General features: G+C 31.9%; 3 protein-coding genes across 3 annotated transcripts in view; 1 reads left to right on the top strand and 2 right to left on the bottom strand.

The window, feature by feature from the left end:
* LOC143916694 (uncharacterized) overlaps positions 1-13,843 on the bottom strand; it is a 577,487-nt gene that overhangs the window by 10,289 nt on the left and 553,355 nt on the right. The window lies entirely within an intron of this gene.
* LOC143916695 (NHL repeat-containing protein 2) overlaps positions 1-13,843 on the top strand; it is a 501,476-nt gene that overhangs the window by 46,451 nt on the left and 441,182 nt on the right. The window lies entirely within an intron of this gene.
* On the bottom strand, positions 9,968-12,541 carry LOC143916700 (ectoderm-neural cortex protein 1-like). Its single transcript, XM_077437899.1, has 11 exons — positions 12,518-12,541; positions 12,300-12,442; positions 12,084-12,223; positions 11,834-12,009; positions 11,570-11,767; positions 11,338-11,499; positions 11,111-11,263; positions 10,893-11,041; positions 10,605-10,824; positions 10,332-10,512; positions 9,968-10,256 (listed from the first exon to the last, which is right to left on the bottom strand). The coding sequence occupies exons 2-11, from the start codon at positions 12,410-12,412 to the stop codon at positions 10,135-10,137; spliced, it is 1,614 nt and encodes a 537-aa protein (XP_077294025.1). The 5' UTR covers positions 12,413-12,442; positions 12,518-12,541; the 3' UTR covers positions 9,968-10,134.

Raw genomic sequence — 13,843 nt, 5'->3', positions numbered from 1 at the left:
CCACGCTACTGGTTTGTTGTCTCTTTTGTTGTTGTCTCTTTCTCTCGTATTGATTCATCGATCAACAAGAATATGCAAGCAAACAGTCAAAAACATGACTTATCGCTACCGACCGCCTTTAAATCATACTTTGGAACGTAGAAATGTATAAATGTATTTTTTTACGATGTATCCCTTTTCTAAATCATAAAAAAATTATTAAAATAAGTTTTTTGTAGTTCATTCTAGGAATAAAAAAAATATAGGGTGTATAGCTTTGAAAACCACATAGTTATTACGAAAAACGTAAAAATTGGGACACTTGCATACCCCACTTCGGTGAGGGGGGGTTAAAGATCTGAAACCTACCTGATTGTTTTCTTGTACCTCGACTCGACTCCCTTTACCTTTGCATACTCTTCAATATAAAACTATAAATTATGAAATTATAAAACGTAATGATCAGTTTTTCAAAACAAAAATAATAAAAAAATCGAAATTTTCGATTAAATTCTGTAAATATGCCGTGTATAATGAATGCGGCCTTTAGCATATTTTCGATTCGCAATCTCGAAGGTTTGGGGAAATTTTCATTATGAGCGAACGCTCGTCGCGGTCGAATCTGAGTCGTTAATCCGAGCATTCGGCGTCCGTTAATACGAGGATAATGTGCCGTTATAACGGGGCACGAACGCCGTCGGTGGAGCACCACTGGTCCTCTTTTATTAAACCCTACGATCAAGACAATGGCGTCTGCTATGGCCCTTAATACTCAACCCTTAGGAATTCAGTTCGCTCTTGGATTTTATTTCAATTTAGATCACACGATACTCGAGGCTTATTAACGATGTATAATTTTATTCGATTTTGACAAAATTTAATACGTACACTGTCTCAAAGAGGAACAGCGTAAATCGACACGGCTTAACATCATCGTAATGGCCGGTTTATATCTGAAAAAACACACACACACGCTCGTAAAACAGTCCACCAGGCATTCGGATCGTAAAAACAAAATGTCGTCCCGACGATACGCACAATCGATATTTAATCAGCGGCGAGTGCTGGTGTGAACGATCCACTTTATTCGAACGGGGCCAATTTTCAACTGAACGAATCAATCGCTCGGAGACTTTTCGAAAATCCGTTTAACCATTTCGAATGGATTAAAAATAAATGACGAGTTAATAAAATTGATCAAATGAGGCTGTCGCGATGATCGCATCGGTGTTTGACTGGTAAAATGAGTGCTGAAGTCTTATGATGTGATAATACGTGCTGTCGGGTGATGATTGATTGATTGTATCAATGGACTCAATCCATCATATGGTCGCGTCTGCAATCCGGCCTGTTTTATTGTCATCGCGACCGCCTAGAATAATGGAACTTACAAGTAATAGAAGTATGTACATATTATGTTCTTCTTCTTTGATTTTTTTTCGTTGTTGGTTGTTATTATTTTATCATTAAATATTCACAAAGATTTATACAAATTGTCTGTTCGAATATAGATTTCCATAGGATGCCATAATTATATAATAAGGAATAGAGATAAACATAGTTTTTATAATAGAAATAAGGACAAACTAGTTGTAAGTAGAGTAAGAAAAAATAAGAGTGTTTTTCACGGGTCTACGTGACGAGCCAGAATGTTAAATTACAGAAAACACAAATATCGGAAGGCAAAGATCGAAAATCGAAAGATCTTAAGTCGAAATATAAAAAAAAGGGTGCATGGTAAAAGGTACATACTCACTCACGACTTTGAACTTTAATTTGGATCCTGAACCCACCCATACGCAATAATATTATGCTTTTGAGCCGAGTAGCTGTTGGTCAGGCCTTGGTTTATGACTCCAGGTCGATCAGTTTGCCAATTTTTCTGATAAGCATTGAAATGGTTCCTGTAATTGGCATCTCTTTTTCAAACTCACTTGAAAGTCTCAAGCTATTCAGCGTCTTAAGGTTCAACAATTTCTATAATAAAATGCTGCAAAAATTTCTCCATAAATGTCAGTGTGGACAATGTATGAATTTACTTTGTATAAAATGCTTATATTGATTGTATTATTGCATTGTATCTGTATTAGTACACTCTTCACTTTGGAGCGATCCGTAAAAGCGAGTGTATATATTCGATTGACATAAAATAAAATTTATGTATAAAACATTGATCATAGGTGTCACCGTAGACAACTGTAGTTGCACTTATGGGGTTAATATAAAATAATGGATAAATAAATAAATAAAATAAATGTGTAGAGACTTTATTGGTGTCATTGTTTTGTAAAAATATTGAAAAAATACTGTTTCTGTTTTTAGTAAATAAAATAAATATAAAATTTCTATAAAGGAAGAGAAAAATATACTGTTATAAAATAAAAACATGATTCTATTCGTCTCTGTTTTGAACAACTCTCATCCATTTCACTCTACACATTTCTCTGATTTCATCCATCCATCTGTCCTATGGTCTTTCTTGCACCCTTTTACACTCTATCGGGTACCATTCGAGCGCTTCTTTCGTCCATCTATCGTTCGTTCTTCTTGCTACATTGATTTTGATTTTTAAATGCTTTTTATTATTACGAAATTATGTTCACAATACATCTAATATCTATTTTAATAGCTATTGATCTACTGATCATTTTCTATTTTACAATTTAATTTAATTTGGCTAGTAATCATAGTATTCTTCTTGCTACATGACCTGCTCATTGCTATATCAATTCTTTAACCCACGAATTCCATTTGCTATTGTATGTATCTCTTCGTTAATATTGCATATATGTATATTGTATGTAGTATGTACATACATATGTATATTGGAATAATGTGGTTGGTTTTTGTTTTTATTTTCACATTTGTTTATGGCATATTTTTTCACATTTAGGAAATATTGCCATAAAAACGAAATTGAATTATTTTTTAATATCACTCGAGTTTATTGTTTTCGATAAAATCATTTAAGGATTTCATCGTAAACAATAAGCTTCCGTCTTTGCGATTTTCTTTAGAATTATTTTCGATGTAATTATACAAAAAAGAGAAGAGATTTATTTCTTGGGAAACATTTCGTAAAATTACTTAGAGGAGAGATTCACAATCCCGCTATCCTGGAGAAACTAAAATTCTGGGCCCCGGAAAATCATAGAGTTTTAAGAAAACATGATATATTTTTGCCAATTAGGGCTAAATCAAACGTGCTCATGAACTCCCCCCTCTCGAGAGCTGTTCGACTCCTTAACTTACTAGCACATTACTTGGACAAATTCGATGCCAGTTATGTTGAGTTGGTGGAACTCATCCTAAATAGCACGATATAAATTTTTCAATCTTATTTCTTTGTTTTTATTTTGTGTACATATTTTTTACTTGATTTTTATTATTTTTTTATGATGTTTTTTTTATTTATGATTTTTATAATTTTTTATGATGTTTTTTTTTATAATTTTAATGATTTTTATTATTTGTATTATAATCACATTGACGCTTTGGGGCAACCTGTCAAGTCTCTGTGGTATTGATTTTTTAAAAATAAAATAAAATAAAAATAAAATAAAATATATAAACTAGCGTTGTGATGTTTTTTTAAAAATTTCACGCTCATTCTACTTTCTCATAAGAAAAAATTAGATTATGAAACTCTCCCAGTGACACATTTTCCAGATCAAATATTTTCAGCAAAGCGAGGCCCACTCTAATGGACATGTCACCTTTTTTGTTCTGAGGATGCGATGTACATACATACATATGTACATATCTACTATATAGTATTGAGTGCTAGCTTTTATATGGATTTGCTCGAGTGAATAAAAAACTCATACATACGAATAAACATCGAAACACGGGAAACAGTCGCTCATTGTCTGAAACGTTCATTAATTTCAAACTCACGACAATGGGTGGCCTGAAAAAATATATAATATATCGCGAGCATTGTACGTCAGTCTCTCCACTGACGTGTTCTATTTTCGAGCTGAATATCAAAGTGACATGTCAGCTTCAGACATTGGAACGTTGTTGTAATGGAAGCCTGAGTGCCTCGGAAGATACACAGCCTTCGAAGCTTCACAATTTAACAGTAAACACGTACCTATTATACATATATAAACATAAGCATACATACATGCTCGGCTTATAAACATATCGCGTCCTTACAGCGCAAAGGTGATGAAGATTCACTCCAGTTAACTGTCTTTCAATTGTATGTTCCTTTGGATTTTATTTTCTAAAGGTATTATGTAGTGTTATGCCTCTTGACGCGATACGTATTATTTACATATTGTACATACTTGTTAATATTTTTTTTATTTTTTTATTTTTATAATAATAATAACAATATAATGTCGAATGTAACCTGACAGGTTGCTCTAATGCGCCACACCAGTCTTACAAAAAAGAAAAGAACAATAAAAATTACCAATCATTCATCTCATTCAAATAGACTCGTGTTGAATCTTATGAAACTGAGCAATTGATCAACATGATAATTAAACAGGTCCAAATGTTCATCTATCACATTAACGAACCGGATAGCCTCTACAAGAGAGGAGTTATTGAAAGCAGACGTTTTCGCAGGAATAGGATGGAAAAGTAAACGATGACGCAAAGCTCTACCGCATTCAGGCGCCCAAAATTCAAGTTTAAATAAAATCGAAGGGTTGTCAATACTTCCCTTTAATACTCCAAATAAATATTTGGAAATGGCAATAATTATTCTCAAAGATAGTGAGTCAAAGTCTAGCATACCATGTAAGAAGGCAGTGGGAAATAAATAGGGGTAATATTTATAAAGGCTCTTTCTATAAGGAGAGAGAATTTAATTTCAGTGGGCTTCCAGATTCTAATATGCTCCGGACAAGCGAACAACAAAGCAACACCATTATACTTGGATCTTGGAAGTATTTAGCATTTTGGTAGCCCTACAGCACATATCTGAAATATGAGTAAAAAATTTGAAGTCACTCCTAAACAGTATGCCAAGATCAACAGTTGAGTCAGTTCGCGATAACTGATAGTTACGAAGGCTATAAGCGAACTCAATAGGGGAAAGAGACCTTGAGAAGGAAATAACATGGCATTTTATCAAGCTGAATGGTAGATTACACTGTTCGACACGAAAAATGGTTCAGAGACGTGATATGACTTTTTTTATAGATCTATGCCCAGTTAACACGAATCAGGTAATACAAAATGTCGATTGGCTTGAGATTCGGAGGTATATGTGTTTTTTAAATCGCGTGATTTTTTTATATCTTCGTGTTGTTCGGTTGATGTCTCAAAATCTGTCAATTTTCTGTTCAAAATGAATATTGGAATCTATAGTCGGGTATTTAATCTTTCATTTGTAGTACTTTTCAGCTTTCAAATCTTTCTAAGTAGTCATCCAGTTCAAATCAAAAGTACGTATTTTCATTTGGGATTTTTTCCCACCGTTAATAATATTTTATATCGAGTATTTTCTATTGAAACATGTTTATTGAGATAGTGTTCTAGCCACACTATTTTTTGTTTTCGTTTAAAATGGTTAATTGGAAGTGTGCTGAATTTTAAATCGGTAAAATTGCGAGCTAAAAGCTCGTACTAGTATTTACTCGTATTTACACGAATCTGAATTGAATTAATAAGGATAATATATTAAATTGTCTTTATATGAGAATTAAATAAAATTCTACTTAGAAAAATCATATTTCGACTATATTTGTGGATTAATAACAAAAATTCTATTGATAACTGGCTTACCTCGACATAATAAACGAATTTTTGTTATTAATCCACAAGAATAGTCGAAATATGATTTTTCTAAGTGGATTTTTATTTAATTCTCGTATAAAGACAATTAAATAGATAATATTATACCTATTAATTCAATTCGGATTCGTGTAAATACGAGTAAATACTAGTACGAGCTTTTAGCTCGCAATTTTACCTAAAATTCAGCACACTTCCAATTAACCATTTTAAACGAAAACAAAAAATAGTATGGCCAGAAAACTATCCCAATAAACATGTTTCAATAAAACATACTCAATATAAAATAGTATTAACAGTGGGAAAAAATCCCAAATGAAAATATGTACTTTTGACTTTTGATTTGAACTGGACGACTACTTAAGATTTGAAAACTGAAAGATACACAAAGTCCAATGCACTCATAGAAGTATAGAATACTGTATGCTTGACATAACAAGTAAAGACAGGAAACGGAATATGTGGAGGAGAAGTTTGACAAGGGCAGTGCATATAGTCGATGGAGTGAAGAGCTTGAAATGGGCGGATCACGTGGCTAGAAGAATGGACGAAAAGTGGACGAAAAAAGTGCTAAAATGGTACCCGAGCGAATATAAAAGGGTTAAAGAAGGACCGCAGGGGAAATGGGTAGACGAAATTAGGAAAATGTGTGGGGTTAGATAGATAAGAGTTGCGCAAAACAGAGATTCATGCTGCTGGTTCTCAATATAAAGATATTCTGATTTCAATGTTATGCTATTGGGTTTAAGCTCCCACCATTCCCATAACTTCATTCTCTGATTTTAGAACAACTAATAAAGGGATGAGGAAATAAGATGAGTTTCATACGACAAACTGAGGCTTCAGTAGATATATATGTAAGTAGCTTCTGGTAGCAACAGAGGCAGGTTTTCTTAGGAGAAATTGATGTTGGATAAAAGAAATTGATGTTGAAAGATTGGCCGATTGACAGTAGTTTAGGTAATATGATCAAATAATAAGGTTAAAATTCATCGAATGCATAAGACAATTATTGAAAAATTTGGTAGTTTATGTGAATATTTTAATCATTCATTTCTTTCGGGATAGTTTTTTCTGCAATATACATATATGCATATGTACATATCTGACACCGTAATATATGTACATTTATATTTAATCTAGCAGTAAGTAGTTAATAATAATGAGATTAAACAGCACTATGTAGAAGTTAAAACTATTTTAACTTCGTTAAGTTTTTTTTTTTTTTTAAATTTTCCTTTGGTGGAAATTTTCTTGTTTCGCAGTGGAAAATTCGTATTAAATTGGCCGAAAGCGGTCGGCAATTATGGCGTAACGAGTCGGACAAATTGTACAAAGGAATTTAACCATAATGCTGTGGCGCCGAAATTTCATACTTAATTGCGTCTACTCCAGGAATTCTACTGTCTGCCAACAACGAGCTGATCTTGAATGATTACATATATTGATTATTTTTGATTTGATTGGTCCAGCTTGAAAATAGCGAAATATCGATTTTGAAATCAAGCAATCGAGTCTAATGAGTATATGAGCCTATTATACACTATTTTTGTATGACTTAATTCACAAATTGCTATCACTTATTTTAATTTGATACGTCCAGAATCTCGGAGAAGCAGAATAAACGTATTACAGGCCACTAGTATTTTTAAATATTTTATAATGCAAAGCATTATATTTAATGTTTCGCTTGAAACGAAGAAAAGTGGAATTATGCCACTTTCAATTATAACGGTTCATGTATGTATACTATAATATAGTATTCTTCATATTAATTATAATGAATGAACAAGTGCACAGCTTGGATTTGTTATCATATTATTAATAGACACATTGAAATTGACCCATTTAAAACGAAACCGCAAAACCAGAAAAAATATGCTGTTCACGAACATTACGTAAGTAATTTGTTTTTATTAAGTCATGAGCTTTAAAAAATAGCGCTGTTCAAATGTCTTATTTTTGGCATTTACAGAAAAGTCTCAGTTTTAGTTCACTTGAAATTCAAGTGGGAAAGAGATTAAAAAAAGAGACACAAGAGACGAGGTTCAGTTTCGAAATCGGGCTATTTTTAAATATATAATACTTTTCTCTCTAGCTTACAGGTATGTATGCAGGTATATGTACATATATAATCTAGAACAACTATGGCTAAACTCGTACATACATATTATGTAGTACAAGAAGAATAAGCTAGTGGTTAGCATTTAATGCTTTTGAACAAAGTTGTCAGTAATAATTCAGTAACTATCTGTTTTGAAATTAATTAAAAATTTAACTATTGCCATTCAATCTTTTATATCACAATTTTACAACACAAATAGAAATCGCTTTCAAATGGAAGCAGAAAAATGTATGTAGATACATATATCCAAAATGCTTGATATTCAACGAAACTATGTACATAAATCTCGTCAATCGATCCAACCATCACTCTGCGATGCACTTTGCGATTTTGGTTTTCTTCTGCAATGTGGATCCTGCAAAATTAGTTCATAACTTAAAATACGTACACACATACATATATTCACAATTAAAATATACACACACATATATATATTTATATTTTTTTTTTTGCCAAAATTCCAAACTGACCCTACTAAGAAGTATGTTTTATCATCATCAATATGAACAGCCATTAGAGCTTTTGAGGAACAGTCTTTATCGCAACCCATCATTATGGGACATGAAGTACTTTTAAAATATTCGCAAATTGTATCAAAATAATCTTGTAAAGCACGTCCCGAATTTATGTGTACGATTTTACAGGGAATGTCAAATATTTCATCAATTATAATTCCTACCTAAAAAAATAATCTTTTGATAACACTGAGCAACAAAAAATCACGTTTTTGAGTCACCAGAGTGGAGACTAACCAATCTTTACTAAATTTGATCCACTAAATTCGAATATGATATTGATTTTTGTTGGTGGGTGATCGTTTACGAGATATGAGTGTTTAAAATAATCCACGATTTTTACAGTTTTTGGCTTTTGCGGTCTTTAACTCAAAATTTAGAATTGTTACGCTCAAAGTGAGTATTGGAATCAATAGTCAGATATTTTTCCTATTAATTATTATATTTCATTGCTTTAAAATACTTCTAATTAATTGTCTAGCGAATTTTAAAAGTCAAAAATATATTTTTTTTTACGGATTTTTATCCCGTGCTATTTTTCATTTATTTGACAAATTTTTTATTTCACCACGTTTATAAGGATTGGTTTTCTATCTCAATATTTTTTTTTTATCTAAACGTACTAACTAAAGCGGTAATTTCAATTTAAATGCTTTCATTGTATATATGGTTGTATCGCGTAATATGTTAGGTGCAAGCGAGATGGCATATAATCCACCTCACAGAGTACAGCGGTCGGACATTTTTTTTGTTGCTCAGTGTAATTATAAAATATTTGCAGAAAAAATTTACAATTTGTATTCATATGTATACACTTCAATACTTCCAATCCATTCTCTCGAGTCGATTTGGCTTATTTCCAATCGAACTTAAGCCTTCTGTATGTCTTGCAATGAGGGGATTTATAAATTGCAACAGGTTTTAACGTTTTGTTTGATCCAAGAACATATTGATTGCAAAGTTCTAAGGCCGAAACCACAACTCTAATAAAAATACCACAATATTTATTCAGTGAAAAAAAAATAGAAGTAGCAGAATATGTACATTACTTGATCGTTCACGACATCACAATTGTAAAGGTCAAGGGAGTCCTCGACAGAATACGTAACTCCATTGATTAATGGTTGTTTAACATGTTGAATATTTAAATTACTGAAAACCATTTTCTTATTGTTTTAAGTTTATAATTTATCGAACTTTTAAAAAAGAGTTTGTAAGCATTACTGCCCACATGTGTAACATTACATCAGTGGCTTAAATATAATAGTATGCCTTTACAGTGCTTGGGGTCGGGGAGGTCTCGGGAAGATCCCAAATATTAATATGTATGTAAATTTTAAAGATGATGTGCATTTTAAGCGTCACTTTTTCGATTTTAATTAATAATTAATTGAACTGAATTGAATACATTTTTGTATTAATTTTGTATAATTTTAAGTATGATTAAAATATATGCTTTTGACTTTGGCCACTGCCTTATTGATCATCTCATTTGGATAATATTATTTTATAATGTATGAAATAGCTTAAAAGCTTATTAATTAATCGATAAATAAGCATTAAATATTCACATAAAAATGAAATATATTTTGAGAAGTTGTTGCATATGTATTTATTCAAACATTTACATAGATACAAGGCAGATACATTAAAAATTTAAATATTACAAAAAAAAATACTTTAAATACATTTGATGATTATTTTATTACATTTTTTACTACATTTATTTTCAAATAATACAAAATAAAAAATTGCAGTCGATCAAATAATCGAATCATATGGAATCACATGTGCAACTGCATTGTATCTCACATCACTAAGACTTGTTGAAGCTATCCAAGTTTTGCTTGTCTCGTCGTATTCCCAAACATCACTACTTCCACCTGAAAATCAAAACAATAAATAAATCCTACATTTAAGGCATATAATTTCTAATTAAGTTATATAAAAAAACTCACCCATGCTAAGTAGTTTGTTTTGGAAAATGGAGAGACTGATTCCGTGTGCAGGTTTCGGTAGTTTGGTGAATGCTGTCCACACATTTGCAATTGGATCGTAATTTTCCACACTGTCTAAAGAAGTATAACTTGGCACGTTGTAGCCACCACCGATGAAAAGTTTCCCTTTGAATGTGACACTCTAAAAATGGAGGAATCAAAATTAAGTTAACTTTATATTGGAGAATTTTATATTATATGCCATAGTTGTTAATGAAATTTATTGATATTCACCGAATGATCTTGTCTTGCGTGAATCATCTGAGCGCGGTAAGTCCAAGAATTGGTCTCCACTGAATACAGCTGCACTTTATTCGAAGATTTGCTTATTCCATTTTTACGGGAAAACCCGCCTGTCACAAATATTTTGTCATCGATGACAGAAGCACTATGCCCACCAACTGCCACCAACAATGGAGTGATGATCTTCCAATCTCCAGTCTTGCTGTTACACCTGATCGAAATCAATAAGCGTTAACTTCTCTTTCAATCGATCTGATGAAATTATTGCAATTTAATCACCTTTCCACTGAAGATAAACCATAACCACCAATAGCGTAGACATATGTGGACGAATCGTGACGAAGTGTCACTGCTGAGAATTTATAACGAGCTTGATTTAAGGGCTTCATTGGATGTATCTGGCCGTTTTTTAAATCAATGTATTCCACCTGAAAACAAAAAAAATGTTATATTTCAATTTCTCTAAGCAGGTACTTCACTACACCGGAAAACGTTACTGAAGTAATTTGTTCCCGTGAAGAATTCTGTCCGCCGATGATAATGATCCAATCTCCCACGAGGATAGACGCAAAATATCTTCTATCAATTCCAATGTTTTTTAGATTCCAACTTTTCTTTAGTCCATCAAATATATCGATGCTATATGCCATCTGAAAACACGTTATGCAATATTATAATTTATTGATAATCCAATCAAATATCATACTTGTGATATAAAACTCACATCAAAATTATTCCCCCCAACCAATGCTATTTTTTCTATTTTTCCACGAGGGATCTCTCTTTGGATGGAATATTTATTATTTTTGTCTACGATTGCTTGTCTAACAGCAATCATACACTCTGTACACGAATAACAGAACGTGACTACTTCGTTGACGAGAAACTGAAAATACAACACATTATTCGAATGCACTTTTTTGAATAAACTATGCGATTAAATAAATCTTAAATACCGCCATCGAAAGTAAGGATAATCTCACGGAACTCATCAGCTGTGCCAATTCATTTCTACGTTTTGCTTCGTCATGATTTATCCACAAAATCACAGCATTGAATACGTCTTCTTCCGAAGGCACGTTCAAATCGTTCGATTTCAATATTTGGACCACGTTGTAGGCTGGCAGATTGAGAAAATCTTCAGTTTTCTGAAGCTAAAACAGAAGTGAAATTGAAAAATATTTAAGTGACATATTTTTTTTTATATAATCAACACTCACCGTCTCGAAATTTTCCAGAGCCAAATCCATTGCCGTTTTTAGTAATTCGTCATCTCCCGATATTTTCAAAACTTCCAGACAGTTTGAAAGATCGACTGTTTTAAATTGCTTGGGAATTTTCACTTCGAGTCGGTTGGCTAGCTCCATTAATTTTTCCAAGTGAACTTCGTCAATGCCTAAAATTATATTTCAGATTATAACATTTGAAGACGAAAATAATTGATTATTTTAGATGTTTATGAACTCGTACTTATTTGTCCAGTGTAGCAATACTTCAGGATTGCTTCTATGACTTCGAAGTCAAAATCTGAAAGGATGTCTTCCACTTCACCTTCGTTTGTCCCAAAGAATTCGCTACATGCCGTTAACACGATCAAGTGCGCGTATAATCTGCAATTACGAAAAATTATAATTGAACTGACAAATCAATTTGGATTTTAAATATTTTGGATTCGAATAAATATACGTTTTGTCTCGAACTTCAAAACCGGTGTCGTAATCCTTATTTCGTTTCATGGCATCATACAAATATGCCACACGTTTTGCAGCATATTTTGACTTTGGCTTCATTACGAACATCTTGCTTCTGATTTTTCTCTTATATTTCTCCTGAAAAACAAAGTTGATAATTAGACACCATAAATACGGTAGAATTGGTGCTAAGCAAGATAAAGTTAGACTTACCAATGAGACAGATCAGCAGTGAATGATTTAGAGCACTCTCATTCTGCGGTTTATTACGATAGATAAGAATATTCAGTGGTGTCGTGCTGAAAAAGTGCCGGAGTTGAACTTACAACATAACCACACACCCCTGTCTATAATTTGAATTGTAACTTCAAAATCATCTTTTTTATTTCTCATAAATGCCACAGTATTAAGACAGGTCATCCTTAATCGACATTATGACCAAACATATGGGGAATGTATAATTGAACTTTAGTTTTGATAGTAATCACTAATGGGATTTTATTCCGAAACCTAAAATTAGATATACATACTTATTCACTAGGTATATCTTAGCTTTAATTACAATACGTGGCGCTTTAAATAGGAAAAATTTTGATCTTATATTTAGATGAAATTGTGACAGTAATACAAACTTTTAATTTAATGGTTTTCAGTTGGAAATTGAATGTTTTAAGGTACTTTTGCCGAAGAATGACATTGTTTTATGTTTAAAACTCAGTTATAAAGGGTCATAAGGAAAGTGTGGTTGTTTTAAGAACCACTTTATTGGAAAAATACAATCACGATTGATTTGATTTTTAAATGCTTTTTATTATTACTAAATTATGTTCACAATACATCTTATATCTTTTTTAATAGCTACTGATCTACTGATCTTTTTTATTTTAAAATTTTAATTTAATTTTGTTAGTAATCATAGTATTATATTATTCTAATGTTAATATGTACAGCGTAATAGGAAAAAGAGCTCAAAAACCTATTTACAATTCTTATAAATGCTCATAATACATCTATTACATAATATTAATTAAAGCCTCTCTAAAGTCGATGACCTAAAGCAGATTGTGTTTAGGTAATCTGTGTTTATACCTGAAGGGTATAGACATTTTTTTTTTAATCACCGAGACTCTTCACAAGTGTGTTAGTATGGTTATTAGTGATTATGTCATAGAATGTACTGGTTAGTTTCTTATTAGTAATGTCTGTAACAAACGGAATATTTATGGCATGCAGTTTTTTCAAGTTAATATATATGGGTGTATTATAAATTATTTTTAGGAATTTTCACACTTTACATTTGTATTTACGTATTCAAACATATTATACAACGTCCCTGGCTAAACCAATGTCGTTATACACTGCTAGCGATATCTGGATTGATTTTTCTTATGTATTTATATATTTTTTCTATGATAAATCATATTTATGTATAAAACATTGAATGGATTTGGAATTGGCAAATTTTGAGACGATGTCGAATATTTTGAATCCATCACAACAATACATTTGCAAACTCTAACAGGAGACTGTCGATCTGAA

This window comes from Arctopsyche grandis, chromosome 9 (genome assembly GCF_051622035.1).
Source record: "Arctopsyche grandis isolate Sample6627 chromosome 9, ASM5162203v2, whole genome shotgun sequence".
Taxonomy (NCBI): domain Eukaryota; kingdom Metazoa; phylum Arthropoda; class Insecta; order Trichoptera; family Hydropsychidae; genus Arctopsyche; species Arctopsyche grandis.
Note: the sequence above shows the minus strand (reverse complement) of the source record. Positions and strands in the feature narration are given on the sequence as shown.